This window comes from Penicillium hordei (assembly GCF_028827395.1).
Source record: "Penicillium hordei strain IBT 12815 chromosome Unknown utg000003l_segment0_segment0, whole genome shotgun sequence".
NCBI lineage: Eukaryota > Fungi > Ascomycota > Eurotiomycetes > Eurotiales > Aspergillaceae > Penicillium > Penicillium hordei.
In genome coordinates, this window is record NW_026623144.1 from 4,643,708 (window position 1) to 4,657,620 (window position 13,913).

A 13,913-nucleotide genomic window follows, 5' to 3' on the forward strand; every position below is an offset into this window, starting at 1 on the left:
GGAGATGGGATCGGCCCGTGTTTCTTCGGGATTCTGCCACTGACGTCATCGCCATGTTTCATCTTCCCCGCGCCTGCGACATCAAGTAGTCAACACCCACACCATGGAGGACCCTCTCATTCAAGCATTGCCTCCGGCCACGGACTACCTAACCTATCTTACTTTGTTAGAATATCAGTTAACTCCTGAACGTTTGCCACTTTTGCACACTCTCCTGCAAGATGAGAAGCTTACGACAAACATCGGCTGGGATCTGGTAAAGCTGCTCCTGCCCATGCTACCAGCGTCCACGGAATGCCTACAGGATGTGGCTCGGCTAGGTAATCCCCGAGAAGTGATCTTGCGCGTATCTGAGTCTCTTATGCAACTGCAGCCGGAGGATGAGGACGAGGACAAGAGGGCTGATCAGGGACTACCCCTACACATCCTACAATTCAATTGCCTTCTCGGAATGCTCTCGGTACTTCACACACGGATCCAGACGAAAGTCCCGAGTCGTTTCATTGCAACCTCCCTCCAAGCAGCTCTAGAAGCATACACCACAATGGCGACCAACGAGACCACCCTAGCCTTCCTTGAGTTCTTCCGCGAAGTGTCTCCCTCCAAGCGGCCTGCGCCACCTCCCAGAGCTGCTAGCGAGTCGAGCGTGCTGAGGGTTGCCGCTGCCTCAGCTCCAGACCCCGAAGCTGAGGTATCTTCACCCTCTCCGTCTGCCGATAACGAGATCCTCCTCGTTCGGAAATTCACACAGTTCGGCTTGCTTGAACTGCTGAAGTCATATCTCCTGAGTTTCTCCGGTCCAATGGATCCAGGAATGTCGTGGACCATTCGGATGCAAGAACACCTGCATCCGGATCTGCGGCTACCGGGCGCTCAATCGCAGACTGAGGCATATGGATTGACCAAGGAGCTCAAGGAACGCGATATGATCATGGGAAAGCTTCTGGTAAGTGACACCAGATTAGGGACGGCACTATGCCAACATCTGAGAACGTTTGATCTAATTTTGCTTTTGTTAAGGCTTTATCACGAGACGTTGGAATTGATAACGAGGAACTCCTGTCAATCATATCCGGATCCCCGACAGATCAAACTGCCCAACTTGATTTCGATGACCCACCAACAAACCCCAATCAGATTCCGCTAGAACGCCATGGTTCACTCCTGCTACTAGCGGCTAGGGCTGCAGGCACAACCCTTTTTTCTTCTGGGCAACCGCCCCGTCGGGTATCCGCTTTCCCTGAGCTGGCTCAGATATTTAACAACTTTGTCGGCGGCCAAACCAATCTCGACGAGGTGGCATTTGGTCAACCACACGCGCTTCTCGACTCACTGTTGGCTTTGACCGTCTACTCTCTGCAACACCCCATCGAAACGCCGTCAAACGATACCCAGTTCAAGGATTTGGTTGTCATCTTGACTGCATGCACAGCACGCCAAAGCCACGGTATCGTTCGCCAGATTCCAGCCACCATTGTCCAAAGCCATCCATCGGCTGAGACAAGGTTTAACCTCATACACAAGATCTTGGAAGATGATCATCTTGCCTTGACGCGAGATAGCGCCATCTCATGGCTGAAGGATGAACTACTCCCCAGCGCGGCCCAATCTTCCGACAATATATTCCAAGATCCGCTCTACTTCTGGGCTCTTTTCCCGGCTCTTTTCAAACCGGTCACTGCCGCCAGCTCAGCATCCGATCTCGTTGCTATCTGGTCTCGCCTGACCCAAACTCAAGGTCCACCGCTTCATTCCGCATTGAATTTGTACTACTTGCTGCTTTCCTCGTCATCGCTACGCGAACGGCTTCATCTCGAGAAGACCGTTAAATTCTTCCGCAGCCATGTCTTGAACCCTCTTAGGCAAGTATTCCGGAGCTTCGAGGACGATCTCATCGCTAAAGGAGGAGAGGGTGTCATCGAAGCTGCGGTTGGAGAAGAAATGTGCCAGATTGGCAATGCACGGTCTGTGGGGCTTATTGGTCTTACACTAGACCAAATTGAGGAGACAGCTAGTGATGCATTTGGTTCCGATGAAGCGGATCTAGGTGAATACTCCGAGACTGAAGAGGCCAAGGTGTCTGAGATTCGGAAGAAGATTGATATATGGAAATAAGACAGATCCAGGTTACTAATGAACATTTGCATCATCTCGTGTATATTTGCACTGAAAGTACCTAATTTAGGGCATGTAGGCATAAGTATATCTTAGTCCAACATAAGGAAACACTTCCAAAATAGGAAGGTGGCTCACTACAGACTTTTCCCTTCTGATACAGTTGAGTTAGAGGAGATATACAAAGGAAAAAGATTCTTTAAGGCAATGATCCATTCCTATCAACTACCGTGACCGATACTAACTAAGAAATAAAGCCCTATCCACCCAAACCACCCACCAAACAAGAAACCAGAGGAACCCGCACCATACTGAGAAAGAGAAACACAATCAACCAATTTTGAAATATGTAATGGAAATCCCCCAAATGTAGCTCAAGGTACAGAAAACATGTCCCTTTCTAAGAAACCGTTGTCACCCGGATCGTCCACGAAGGGTTCGAAAGAGCAGAAACAAATCACAGTCGACAGCCGAGAAGATCATACAAGACCGTTGAAAGAAATGAGCTGCTTAGCCGAAGAAAGAATGAACTGGACAAACAGACTCATGAAGAGTCTTCACAAAAGCAAAAGCAAAGCTGAGAGGTCATGTTTCGAAGGATTGATATTTTTGGTTGAAAAGTTGAAAGTGTTCTCTCAAGAGTCCGCGGCGAAGATCGTAGAATTAACGCATTTCAATGTCATGTTGACCAACAACACAGGTCAAGCCATGGTGGTTGATGGAATGTTGGAATTGAGCGCGCTCATGGAGGGCGTTTAAAAGTCAGCGGCTATGCATGGAGACATGTTAGTATATCAATCTTTATTCGGAGAGCAGTTGTTGCTCACGGTTCATGACGACGCAGCCGCCACCGGGAGACTTCATGACGACACAGCCACCGCCGGGAGACCGCTTCATGATGTCGCAGCCGGCTCCGGGGGTACGAGTGACGACGCAGCCGTTGGGAATGGGAGACTTCATGACAACACAGCCACCACCGGGGGATTTCATGATGACGCAGCCGCCGCCAGGAGCTATTAGAGATGATAGATGACATGTTAGTATATGGATGTATAAGAGATATGATGAAGCAGTGTATATGCTTTGGAGGCAAGGTACTCACATTGCTTCTGGACCTGAGCGCGAGACATTTCGACTGAGAAGAGCTTAAAAGGCGGGAGCTTGAAAGGATTGAAAGATTGTTTTGAATGATCGAAGTGTGAGCGGGTGGTGGAGAAAATAATTGAAACTCGATGTGCAAGCTGGTATTTATATTCGAGAGGGACTATTTTTCGGACTATCAATATGATCGATATCACACCTGGGGAATGGAAGTCAATGGAAAGGTCACATTGAATTGCTGGCTTGAATGCGCTGGGCATTGGCGAAGGCGTAGAATCAATCAAGAATGCATGGGATTGGGATTGCGGTTGATGTCCATTGCGGAGCCGTTTGATATTGTTCTCGGGTTCATGAATGCAGGAGTTGTTGCCTCGGGAATTTTCTCTTTGTTTTGATATGCAGTCAGTGCATCGATCGAGGGACGTTGATATTGACTGCATCACATATCCTCCGAGGGATGAGTGGTTAGGCCGGGGTTGTCTTTCATGAAGGAACGACATAGAGATGGCCGAGGAGCACCCTGTTCTAGGCACGTGTAGTTAGCACATTCATGAGTCTTTCATGAGAGCAAGAACAATATTAAGTCGGGGTCTCAAAGGGTAAAAGAACATTTCGGAGTATGTGTTTGATTTCGCCCAATGGGGATGGCGTCGCGAACAAAGGACACTGAGATTGACCACTCGCTACAATCACATTCCACTTAGTATTGTTCTTCAAGAACAATATAATCCCAGGCTTGGCATCAGACAATTTTCAGATCATAGGTTTGATTGCACAGTGTTGAGCATCGGTGTCATTCTCCCTCGGGGACATGAAAGAGAGTAGTGCTCCCCGAATAGCATCGCTACCAAAACAAAGAACATATACTTCGCTGATGTACAAAGATTTAGCTAATAGAAATGCTCGAGTTCAGAAATAAACAAGATGATCAATAATAACAGTCCCAACTTGGCAAATGCAATCTCCCCCTCAGGTGTAGAGTGGCTCGGTCAAGTCATTCAAAGTCAATCCCTCCTTGGCGATATCCTCCTCAATCAAGAACATCAAAGGCATCTCAACCAGAGTACCCTTAACTTGGCTGAGAAGCTCTTTGACCTGTTTCGCCCCCTCTGCGCCAGGCGCAAAGTCATCGCTCACAACGTGGCCCCATTGGAATCGTGCCGGACGTACCGATCCTTCCATGCCTTCACCGGCCCTCTTCTCGGTCTTGTGGAAATAGTACTCATAGAACTCCTTGTACTCAGCCCAGTTGCGGACTGAATCGTCCGGAACGGCGTGGAATACCTTCCGGAAGACCTCGCTGTTTGTGTGTGCCCGCGAGTTCCAAAGACTCTGGGCAGTGTCGGAAAGGGGATCAGCAACAACCTTGCTCTCAGGACAGTCAAAGTCGAATTGGTTGGGAACCCCCACGGGCTCGAAGTTCGCATCCGGTCGTTGATAGTCTTGCGGTGGCAAAAGACCCAGGTGCTTCCGGAACAGCTGGCGGCGGAGAGATGAAGCAAAACGACTGGCTGTCCATGGCTTGCCATTCATGCTGGATGCCACGGGTGTGAAATCCTCAATAATGACTGCGATCTCAGAGTCATGGTCACCCAGTTGAGAACGGTCGTTCAGATTTGCGGATCCGCAAACAACCACACGATCGTCGGCGATCATCACCTAATGCTTTTGTTAGAGGGCTGGATCATTATTGACTTTGGGAGGAAACGAACCTTGGAGTGAACATAAAGCTCTTCGCTCACAAACGCATTAATTTCAGCATCGGGATGTCCATCCCACGGCACTTTGCGAATATCCTCTCCGCCAAGCATGTAACACTCGCTGACACTGTCCCACCGGTTCGAGGAAGCATGGCCGCCCTGTACCTGGTGTGCAGCCTGCTGGTACTTCTCGAACGGTGCAGACGTGTCAAAAGCACTACGGGTAGTGCTCGGAGCGTATCCACCAGGGCCTGCAGTATTCATATCGTACTGCCTGCGGGCATCCTCGTAGTTGACACCACTCTGCTGTTCAGCTGCAGCCATCATACTACCGTTGTTAATCCGATCATAATTGCGAAGGTTGTAGAAACGGATGTACTCCATGGGATTAAAGCCTTCCTTGGCAATCATCTCCATGATACTGTGACCTCCGCGGTTGATGGAGTTGTACTGGAACTCCATAATGGCGCGTGTTCCGAGTGTCTCATCGTCTCGCAAATCACCGGCAAAGCAGGGAACGGATGGAATTACCACGATAATCTTATATTTCTGACCAGCACGGGCAGCACGTAAAATCCTCTCCACGATTGCGGCACCAATCTGATTTTTCACTGGACGCTGCGAATCACCGGTCGCAGTGATAAAGAACTGGTTTTCGATGTAGACAAAGTGCTCACTGTTTCGGATGATGGCACAATATGCGTCGGCAATTGAATGCTCAAGCGGGCTGCCGTTGCTCCATTTCGCACAGCTGCGTACAATCTGGCATGACATATTCCCTCGGCTTTGCGAGGAAGAAGGGCGGCCATATGTGGTCAGTCGATCCTGGTATTGGTGAATTTGTCCCGCGAGCTGACCACGAAGGGAACTGCCATATTGCGTCAGGTCCTCTCGGAAGCGACGGGGCGCCAAAGAACCTCGCTCGCGATCCCCTTCATGCTGGTAGTCATTAACCCCCCGGGTATTGGAGTGGGATGTTTCCTGGCCTGGTGGGGGCGGGAAGTAGGGTTTCTGCTCCTGTTGCTGGGCCGGTTGATATGGCTGATACGAGGTGTTGGCAGTGGACTGCGCTGGAGGGGGCCCAGGCGGAGGAGGAGGGAATGAGCTTCCAGTGTAGCTATACTGGCTTGTATCATGACTCAGGGACTGAGCTGACTGAGATTGAGAGCCTAGAGGGCTTTGGCTTGGCGGTGGGGGATAGGTTGAAGTATTCCCAGGTTGGTACGAGGTAGGCGTGTTCTGCTGTTGATATTGTTGCTGGTTTGAGGTCTGAGCCGACGGTGGTGGATAATTTGAAGCGCTGGCACTGCTGTAAGGCTGATATGCTTCGGCAGATTGTTGATGCTGAGGCTGGGACTGTGGCTGCGACGGACTCGATGTCTGACCTGGTGGCGGCGGGTAGGTAGGCGATGTGACTCCACTAGGCTTCTGCTGCCAGGATGGCGCAGGTGGCTGACCCTGTGGGCTTGCCTGTCCCGACGGGTACAGGTTGGGCTGCGGAGAACTGGCCTGCTGTTGGCCAGTCGAGGGGCCAGTCGAGGAAGCGGGCCTTCCATGGAGTGCCAGTCTCGCGTATCTAGTATCACTGCGAACCTTGTATTTCAAATCATAGATGAAGTTCCATCGCTCCACAAAGTGACGCCGCAAATCTTCCACGGCTGCACCGTGCAAGCTCACGGATATATCAGACCATCCCATCCGAGACATGGTCTTTCTATCCAGCTGGTTATTCTCCCAGTGAACGACATCTTGGAAATCAAGGACGCGAGAATTATTGTAGTCCTGGCCAGGGAACAGGGTTTGGCTCACATCCGAGGGATGTAGATCCGATAGCTCGTGTTGGTTTGTGTCCCAGCGACCGAAGCACATGTCCAAACCACCCATGAATGCAACCCGACCATCGATCAAACAAAGTTTCTCGTGATGAGCCCAATACAGAATGACATCATCGTTCATTCCGTACAGTCCCTTCAGTGTATCCTTTGACATCTTACTCAAACTTGCTGAGTCAAGTGACATATTCTGGAAGGTCGACGCAATGGAAGCTGCCATCTCTTGGCGATCAGGTAGGTGGTCAGGGTGACGGAAGACAGCGATATTGGGGTGCAAATTTTCTAGGGCATGTTTGGTGTGAGACGAAGAGACTGCAGGGAATGTTAATTGAGTTCCTTTCAATGTTTAAGGATTGTAGACATACGAGTGAGCGCCTGCGTAACCTCCTTATAAACGATGACATTGACGCGCACGCCCCGCTGGGCTGCAGCTTGCAGCATGCGATCCAATCGGTACTGTTCATTCTTCGCCGGTGGCCTTCTCAAATAAAGTTCGGGAGATAACCACCCTACGTCAAGTTAGCCGCATACAATGAAAATCCGGGGAAGATTAAAACTCACAGTCCAGAATCCAAACCGACTCTCGGGCATTTTCCAGGGCTCGCGACACAGCCCAGAAATAGCTACATCCGTCCACATACCACTTGGCATCGTTATGTTCCCGGGGAGGAGCGAAGCTACCAAATCGATGCTCTGTGTTGGGCTTGGTGGGACCATACTCGGCATACGCCTGTGGATCGATGGTGGTACCAATCTTCTGGGCAAATTCGGAACCAAGCTCGGTCACAGTACCTTGTAGTTTTCCCAAGAAACCGGACAGTTTGTCTTCCTTTTGAGGCTTTCCGTGATAGTTCGGGTTTTGCTGCTGCCCGCTTGTGTTTTGGGTGTATTGCGGTTCGGTCTGGGTCGGGTAACTCTGCTGTAGCGAACCGGTTAGTGAATGTGGAGGCTGAGAGATGGTAAAGCCTACGCCCTGATAACCACTTGGGTTGTATGTCTGGTTCGCCTGGCCCTGTGAGGATCCGTGGGTCTTGTAGGTGTCGCGAAGCTTCTTGAAGGTATCGCCTAGACCGCGGGATCCGTCTCCGGAACCACGTTCCGCACCCTGGTAGTAACCACCATAGGCCAGATCATCCTGCTTAGACATTCTGACGGTCCAGAGTAGTTTTGTAGATAAAACACAGCAAAGAACGTTGAATGGAACGAAAGAAAGCCAGAAAAGTTCAGAAACAAAGATGCCTGCAGAGCGGGGTGTGAATGTTTTAAATCCGATGAAGGGCCCCGCTACCCCCAGCCACGATGGGAACGTGGTGAATGTGGCGGTGTACATGTACTCCGTAAGCTGACACGATTATCTTCCCAAGTTGGGATATTCCTAGGATATTATTAGGTCTAGGAAATATAATAGGTGAGACAGTGGTAAATGTATACTTTATACTATGTGCCATTTCGACTGAGTACAACAGAGGATCCGTAGATATATACCAACACATGTTTTTACTTCTAAATCATGTCCTATTTGATAGTAAAAAAAAAACGAAAAGCCAAAAGAGAGCAGAGAGCTATATATACATATAAAACCATCAAGAATCCCTACGTAAAATACTAATGAAGTTCAAACATCAGGCCAAGTACTTCCGGGAATGCGGGCTTGGCATTTCTGACATGTGGAAACCAGGAATCTTTCTCCTGAGGTTGACTGGTGAACCTCCATATCCTCAAATTGGACTGCAATGCCCACAGTGCAAGTAAAAAAAAGCTCTCTTGGGCGACCCCGAAAACCAGCTGAAGATGCCAAATCCGTGAGGCCCCTTCCTGCAACTAAAGATAATAACTTGGTCTCACCCTGGCACAGACGCGACGCGCCCAGGTCCGCGAAGCGCAACAGGCATATCGATCTCGCCAACAGTCCCAGCTCTCTTCGCTGAAAGCTCGCGTAGAGCAATTGGAAGATGTGTTTAACCATTTGAGCCAGACCATGCACACATTCGATTTCCAGGTGATCCGGAATGGGTCGCAGTTGTCTCAACCTGAACTTTTCCGGACAGTTGAGTTGTTGCGGGATGATATAGTGTCCCATTTAAAGCAAGCCGATATTCGCTTTCAGGAGTCCCCAAATAAGCAATCTCTAGAACCATTACAAGCTGTCGTCAAGAAACCCCATGCGCAGGTCGCATCCGAGGTGCCAATGGGCAGATTAAAAGACCACACTTTGGAGTCTGACTTCTGGAAATTGTTTTTGGGTTCGTCGGCTGCCATAATTCCATCGACTAATATGCAGGCCCTGGGTAACCAATCGAATGATTTGGTTCCCATTCCTGTGGCACCATCTATTACTGAAACACACACCATCCAATATGCAACCACACCCTTCACCCAACGACTTTATCGCGCTTGCGCTGAAAGTGGCCATCGGTTTCTGTCAAATCCCTCATATAAAGATGAAGATATGTGGGAGTTTGGATTACTGCTACAAAGAATGCCACGAGCAGAGATCCGAGATTATTTCGCACGCGTCGTCAACGCGGAACCTTGCCATCCTATCATCGATGCTCGATTTCCATATATCAGCCTCGGTGGTGCAGGAACACACTTTTTACAACCTTCTAGTGACGACTTTTCAGATAGCTTCGCCCACTTCCAAACAACAAATGGCGTGACTTATCTTCCTGCAGACGAAGACTGGTTTGATGTGCATGATGTCGAGAGATACCTGCTCAACCGAGGAATCGGCGTAGGCGAGTTTCCTTCGTCCACCCTTATGATATCTTATTCCTCTAGTTCAGGCGCTAGGCCTTCGAACTTAGAGGCCCCCCATGGCCAATTACCGGATGGTATGATGATGGTCATCGACGAGTATAAGTTGATCAACCGTACGCTTACACTATTATTTGCTCTTATTTCCGATGCAGAATATAATGATAAGAGCTAACATAGCCAGGACTGAGCCAGCTTCCAGTCTCTCTGGGCTGTGTGGCTGGTTTTCGCCGATCTGATATCGAGAGGGTAGTATCCCACAATGTCAGGTGGATCTCAGTTGGAGTTACTGGCTCTCCAGTGTAGCCTGGTGTGCATTTATGTCTTTCAACATGCGGAGCATCACAATACCCCATTTAATTTATATCCACACACAAAAGCCCGATGAATCAGACACAATCTCGTTCAGAACTAGCTATCTCGCCCTGTTTTACCCAAGCCTTAGCAGTTTGCTATGGCCTCTCTTCGCTGATCCTACATCCCTTCGACGCCAACATTGTGGCACCAAGTACTCTCGATTGAGCTAAAGACCCGGACCATGACGACGGAAAGATGTCTGACTCATAGCCTCCTCCCGCCAATACCACACAGCTGCTATAGTTGCACCTGGTCCGATTACCACGGAGCCTAGAATCAAACTAGCCAGTGTCACCTGCCAGGAGACATTAGAAACCCCAAGGCGGTACAGATCCCACACGCTAGCTAAGCACCACAGGAGAGATGCCGCTGCAACAAGCAGGAAGTCATTCTGGAAAAATATGAAGACACCGTCTGCAATTGTCGTCACCTGTGCGAAGGCGGCCGATGGGATGAATGCCCTAGTGACAAAGTTTGTCCCCAAAGCAGCCCAGCTCAGCAACAAGGCCACATGGAAACAAGCAGATACACCGCCGACCACAGTGTAGAGGGTTTTCAAGTGTGGGATGTCACCGTCAGATCTGCTCTCCGTGGCAGCGGTATTGGTCTTGGCAAGTGTGCTCGAACCGATCGATTTGATGATGCGGGAGAATATCTGAGTCAAGATAACCACATATATCGGAGCGGGCTGCCACAGCGCAATGAAGATTTGTCGCGTGATCAGGCTATCAGCCAATGGGAAGAACAGCATGATTGTGGGCACGGCGAATCCCAATATCATCGCAGGCAGTAACGCTCGAGCGGTGGACTCAGGAAGCGTGCGGGTACTTGGGGAGAAGTATACTATTCCAGAGGAAATATAGGTGCTCGCTGCGTAATAGAGCGGTGCAATCAGCCCAATTCCACGCAACTGATACAGAACTGCCCACAAACTCGGAGCTGCAAGAAGAGTCCATTTGTTCCTTGGTCTGAACCCTTCAACAGTCCAGATAGCGATAATCGGCATCATTGAAGCCAGAAAATACAGAACTTGCAATGGCTGCTCCGGTGTAGAGAAGTTGGCGACCGCAGGCAGGAATATCGTTACGATGACATTCAAAATGAGGTCAACAGCTCCAAGCCCTGTGTACACCTGGCGAAGGGGAGCTTCAACTCCTCCTGGGAGTGGAACCGACTGGCCCTTGATTGCCTGACGGACCAAGCCCATTGTTCCATTCGCTCTGAGTGCTGTCGACAACTGGCGATATCCTAACCAGGCCAAGAGGAAGTATGCAGCGTACAACAAGATGCTTACCACACCCCGAGATGACGGTGTTCTAAAGCGCTCATCGAAATATGCAATTTCTCGAGGCTTGTGTGGTAGCTGAAGCATGTCTAAGGACACTGCGGGAGCATACGTGTTGACCCATTTGCCGAGGTGAACGGATTTCGGAAAGCGTGGCACCACGTACCTTCCTATGAACTTCAACAAGGGCGTTTCCTGGCACTCGAGACGTTGCCGAGCATGGGATGCTTTGACCAAGGCCCACGCACGTTTTTCACGCTGCTGTTGAACGCTCTCAAAGACTTTGGAAATGTCTGCCGACGACAGCGTGCCTGACTGGCAGTTTCTGAGGGCCGCAACTAGATGATTCGTAAGGGATGCAGCGGTTTCCATTGCATTATTGCCTCCCTGGCCTGTCAAAGGTTCAAACTATTGGACAGAACATTGGTCAGTCTTCGCATGATCTTGTTCTCGGGTTGGCAGGTGGTCTCACCTTGTGAGTGGCATCGCCAGTAGTAATAATTCTCTGGAAATGCCATCTTTTATAAACGTATTCTGGCAAGCTGGAGTATGCCGAGGCAATTTTACTCTTGTACAGATCGGCAAACTTCAGTGTAGGAGTGATCTGGTCGTCGAAATGTTCTGCTGCAAATGCTTCCTCCTCCTCCTTGGTGAACCGAGGGATATCTGCACCATAGTACGTCTTTCCCATATTCCGCACGAGAAACCAGTAAGTGAGGTCTCCGGGTCCGCTGGGAACAAGATACGAGTAATGCTCATTGAACACCGAGCTCAAAGTGCCTTTCTCGATTCCCTTTACACCTTTGGAAATGCCGAAGAGGCATGCGTAAGTTGCAGGTAGTGCTTTCACAAGAGTTAGCTGATAATTTTCAAGTCTTTAGGTTGAAGTTTCATACCAGATCTCTCTGTGGGATCAACCCACGTGGGATCTATCTTTTCGGCCGCTTTCCACATTTCTTGACGCACTTTGGAATGGATCCCATCTGCTCCGACCACGATATTTCCGATGTAGGTTTCACCAGTCGTTGTGGTAACTGTGGCACTCGAAGTACCATTCTCAATACTCTGCACCCGCTGAGAGGTGATCACTTTTGACTTATCCTGGATCTTTTCATAGAGGATTTCTATCAACATCCGGCGATCGAGGAATACGACAGGATAACCATGACTGAAGGTACTGTCAGTTGGTTCTGCTACTTCAATATTGGCATATAAAATCGAATGGCGACAGACCTTCCGATTGACGTCCCTTCGAAATTATCGAATGTCCAGAATACTTGTCCTTGGGAATCACGGAATTGAAGTGTGTCGACAGGGTATTCCGCCATCTTTAGAACTGACTCATAACAACCCAGCTGGTCGAGGATGCGTAAGCCGTTGGGTAAAACGCCAAAACTAGCCCCGACCTGGGGTGCAATGCTGCCGTATGCTTCGAGGATAACGAAATCGATGCCATTTCTTTCCAGCATCAAGGCTAGCGAAAGCCCCGCAATGCTGCCACCCACAATGACGACTTTAAATGGTTTTTGGTCCATGTTGTCTTTGCCAGTCTGGTCATGAGAGGTTTAAAAAAATGATAGATGCATTGATTGATATGCTGGACCGCAATTTATATATAAACGGGCCTACTTCTTGCTGCGCCCCTGAAATCCTCCGAACTAACCAATAATAGATAGCCGGGCCTTTCAAACACCTACCCAACTGCCTAAATCGGAGGGAAACCCCAAGGTGATCATTGATCAACCTGCGAGCCGGATGAATTCATTGAATGATCAATAATCAGACCAATAGGCGTGGTCGGAACTAATTCGGGCCACGGGTAGATCCACTATGTGACATAGTATGTGACATATCTTATGACAGAAATCTGTGGTACGAACAGTGTATGGTATGGATGACCGATGTTGAGGACTGACAGAAACCTGGTATATCAACAATGTATGGATAGGTGACCGATGTTGAGAACTCTAAAATGATGAAAATGGGCTATTTCAACAATCTGTGCGGTAATGATAACTAGACGTTATACATTCACATGATGATTGGGGTATACCTTGGTAATACCCGTATTTGACATTTGATTCTATTGGACACAGATATTGACGATCTATATTTCTACAATAATCTAGTCAGAAAGAACTGAGGGGGCTGAGTCAAACGGCTGGCTTACTTTCATACGTCATTTGGTGTTTGGTAATAAGAGTACTTCGTACATTGTTCACTCTCTGAATCCGACAAAGTAAGGAATTGCTGTATTGTCCTCTTTACCATATGATTTCCTTCGGACTACTCACTGGATATTGTTCATAGAAAGGACAGCCTTTTAAGAAACTCTCGGTCGCCCAACAGTACCTTCTCGGAGGATATTTCAGTATACCGCGCTCAATAATAGCCTGATGCAGGTAAATAGGCTGCTTCAACATCCATACCTGGCGAAGGTTATAGCTATATGTGGCTTTCTTGTTGCTTATGTTGGATTCGGCCTCATTGTATGATATACACACCACATACTCAATATATTGTAACGGAGAGGTGGTGTAGAACCAAATGCGACGAACGGTGGCTGGGAGGGGATAGCTACGAGATACAGTGGTTTTCCTACTGCCTCCAATCTCCAGTGCGTCTTCGGGTAAGATGCTCATGAAGACATCTGTGGCTGACCTTTTTTCCATGGTGAGCACAGTTAATGAGTCCGACAGCGGTTGATCAATCCTACAATAGGATTAGTCCTCTTTTATATATAAGCGATAAGCGGTGATTACGATT

At 49.0% G+C, this 13,913-nt stretch overlaps 6 protein-coding genes across 6 annotated transcripts; 3 read left to right on the forward strand and 3 right to left on the reverse strand.

The window, feature by feature from the left end:
• Positions 1–103: 103 nt before the first annotated feature.
• On the forward strand, positions 104–2,115 carry N7537_006964 (uncharacterized protein; the record flags this gene model as incomplete). Its single annotated transcript, XM_056898021.1, has 2 exons — positions 104–946; positions 1,021–2,115. 2 exons carry the CDS (start codon positions 104–106, stop codon positions 2,113–2,115), a joined length of 1,938 nt encoding a protein of 645 aa, XP_056753806.1.
• Positions 2,116–2,505: 390 nt separating this feature from the next.
• N7537_006965 (uncharacterized protein) lies at positions 2,506–2,874 on the forward strand (the record flags this gene model as incomplete). The annotated part of the gene is made up of 1 exon (XM_056898022.1): positions 2,506–2,874. One exon carries the CDS (start codon positions 2,506–2,508, stop codon positions 2,872–2,874), a length of 369 nt encoding a protein of 122 aa, XP_056753807.1.
• Positions 2,875–2,916: 42 nt separating this feature from the next.
• On the reverse strand, positions 2,917–3,245 carry N7537_006966 (uncharacterized protein; the record flags this gene model as incomplete). Its single annotated transcript, XM_056898023.1, has 2 exons — positions 2,917–3,128; positions 3,218–3,245. 2 exons carry the CDS (start codon positions 3,243–3,245, stop codon positions 2,917–2,919), a joined length of 240 nt encoding a protein of 79 aa, XP_056753808.1.
• Positions 3,246–4,185: 940 nt separating this feature from the next.
• On the reverse strand, positions 4,186–7,895 carry pld2 (putative phospholipase D (PLD); the record flags this gene model as incomplete). Its single annotated transcript, XM_056898024.1, has 5 exons — positions 4,186–4,875; positions 4,929–7,060; positions 7,114–7,257; positions 7,310–7,667; positions 7,719–7,895. The coding sequence occupies 5 exons, from the start codon at positions 7,893–7,895 to the stop codon at positions 4,186–4,188; spliced, it is 3,501 nt and encodes a 1,166-aa protein (XP_056753809.1).
• A 586-nt stretch (positions 7,896–8,481) lies between these two features.
• On the forward strand, positions 8,482–9,680 carry N7537_006968 (bZIP transcription factor; the record flags this gene model as incomplete). Its single annotated transcript, XM_056898025.1, has 2 exons — positions 8,482–8,550; positions 8,604–9,680. 2 exons carry the CDS (start codon positions 8,482–8,484, stop codon positions 9,678–9,680), a joined length of 1,146 nt encoding a protein of 381 aa, XP_056753810.1.
• Positions 9,681–10,028: 348 nt separating this feature from the next.
• On the reverse strand, positions 10,029–12,682 carry N7537_006969 (FAD-dependent oxidoreductase; the record flags this gene model as incomplete). The annotated part of the gene is made up of 4 exons (XM_056898026.1): positions 10,029–11,555; positions 11,620–11,990; positions 12,044–12,315; positions 12,381–12,682. The coding sequence occupies 4 exons, from the start codon at positions 12,680–12,682 to the stop codon at positions 10,029–10,031; spliced, it is 2,472 nt and encodes an 823-aa protein (XP_056753811.1).
• Positions 12,683–13,913: the final 1,231 nt, after the last annotated feature.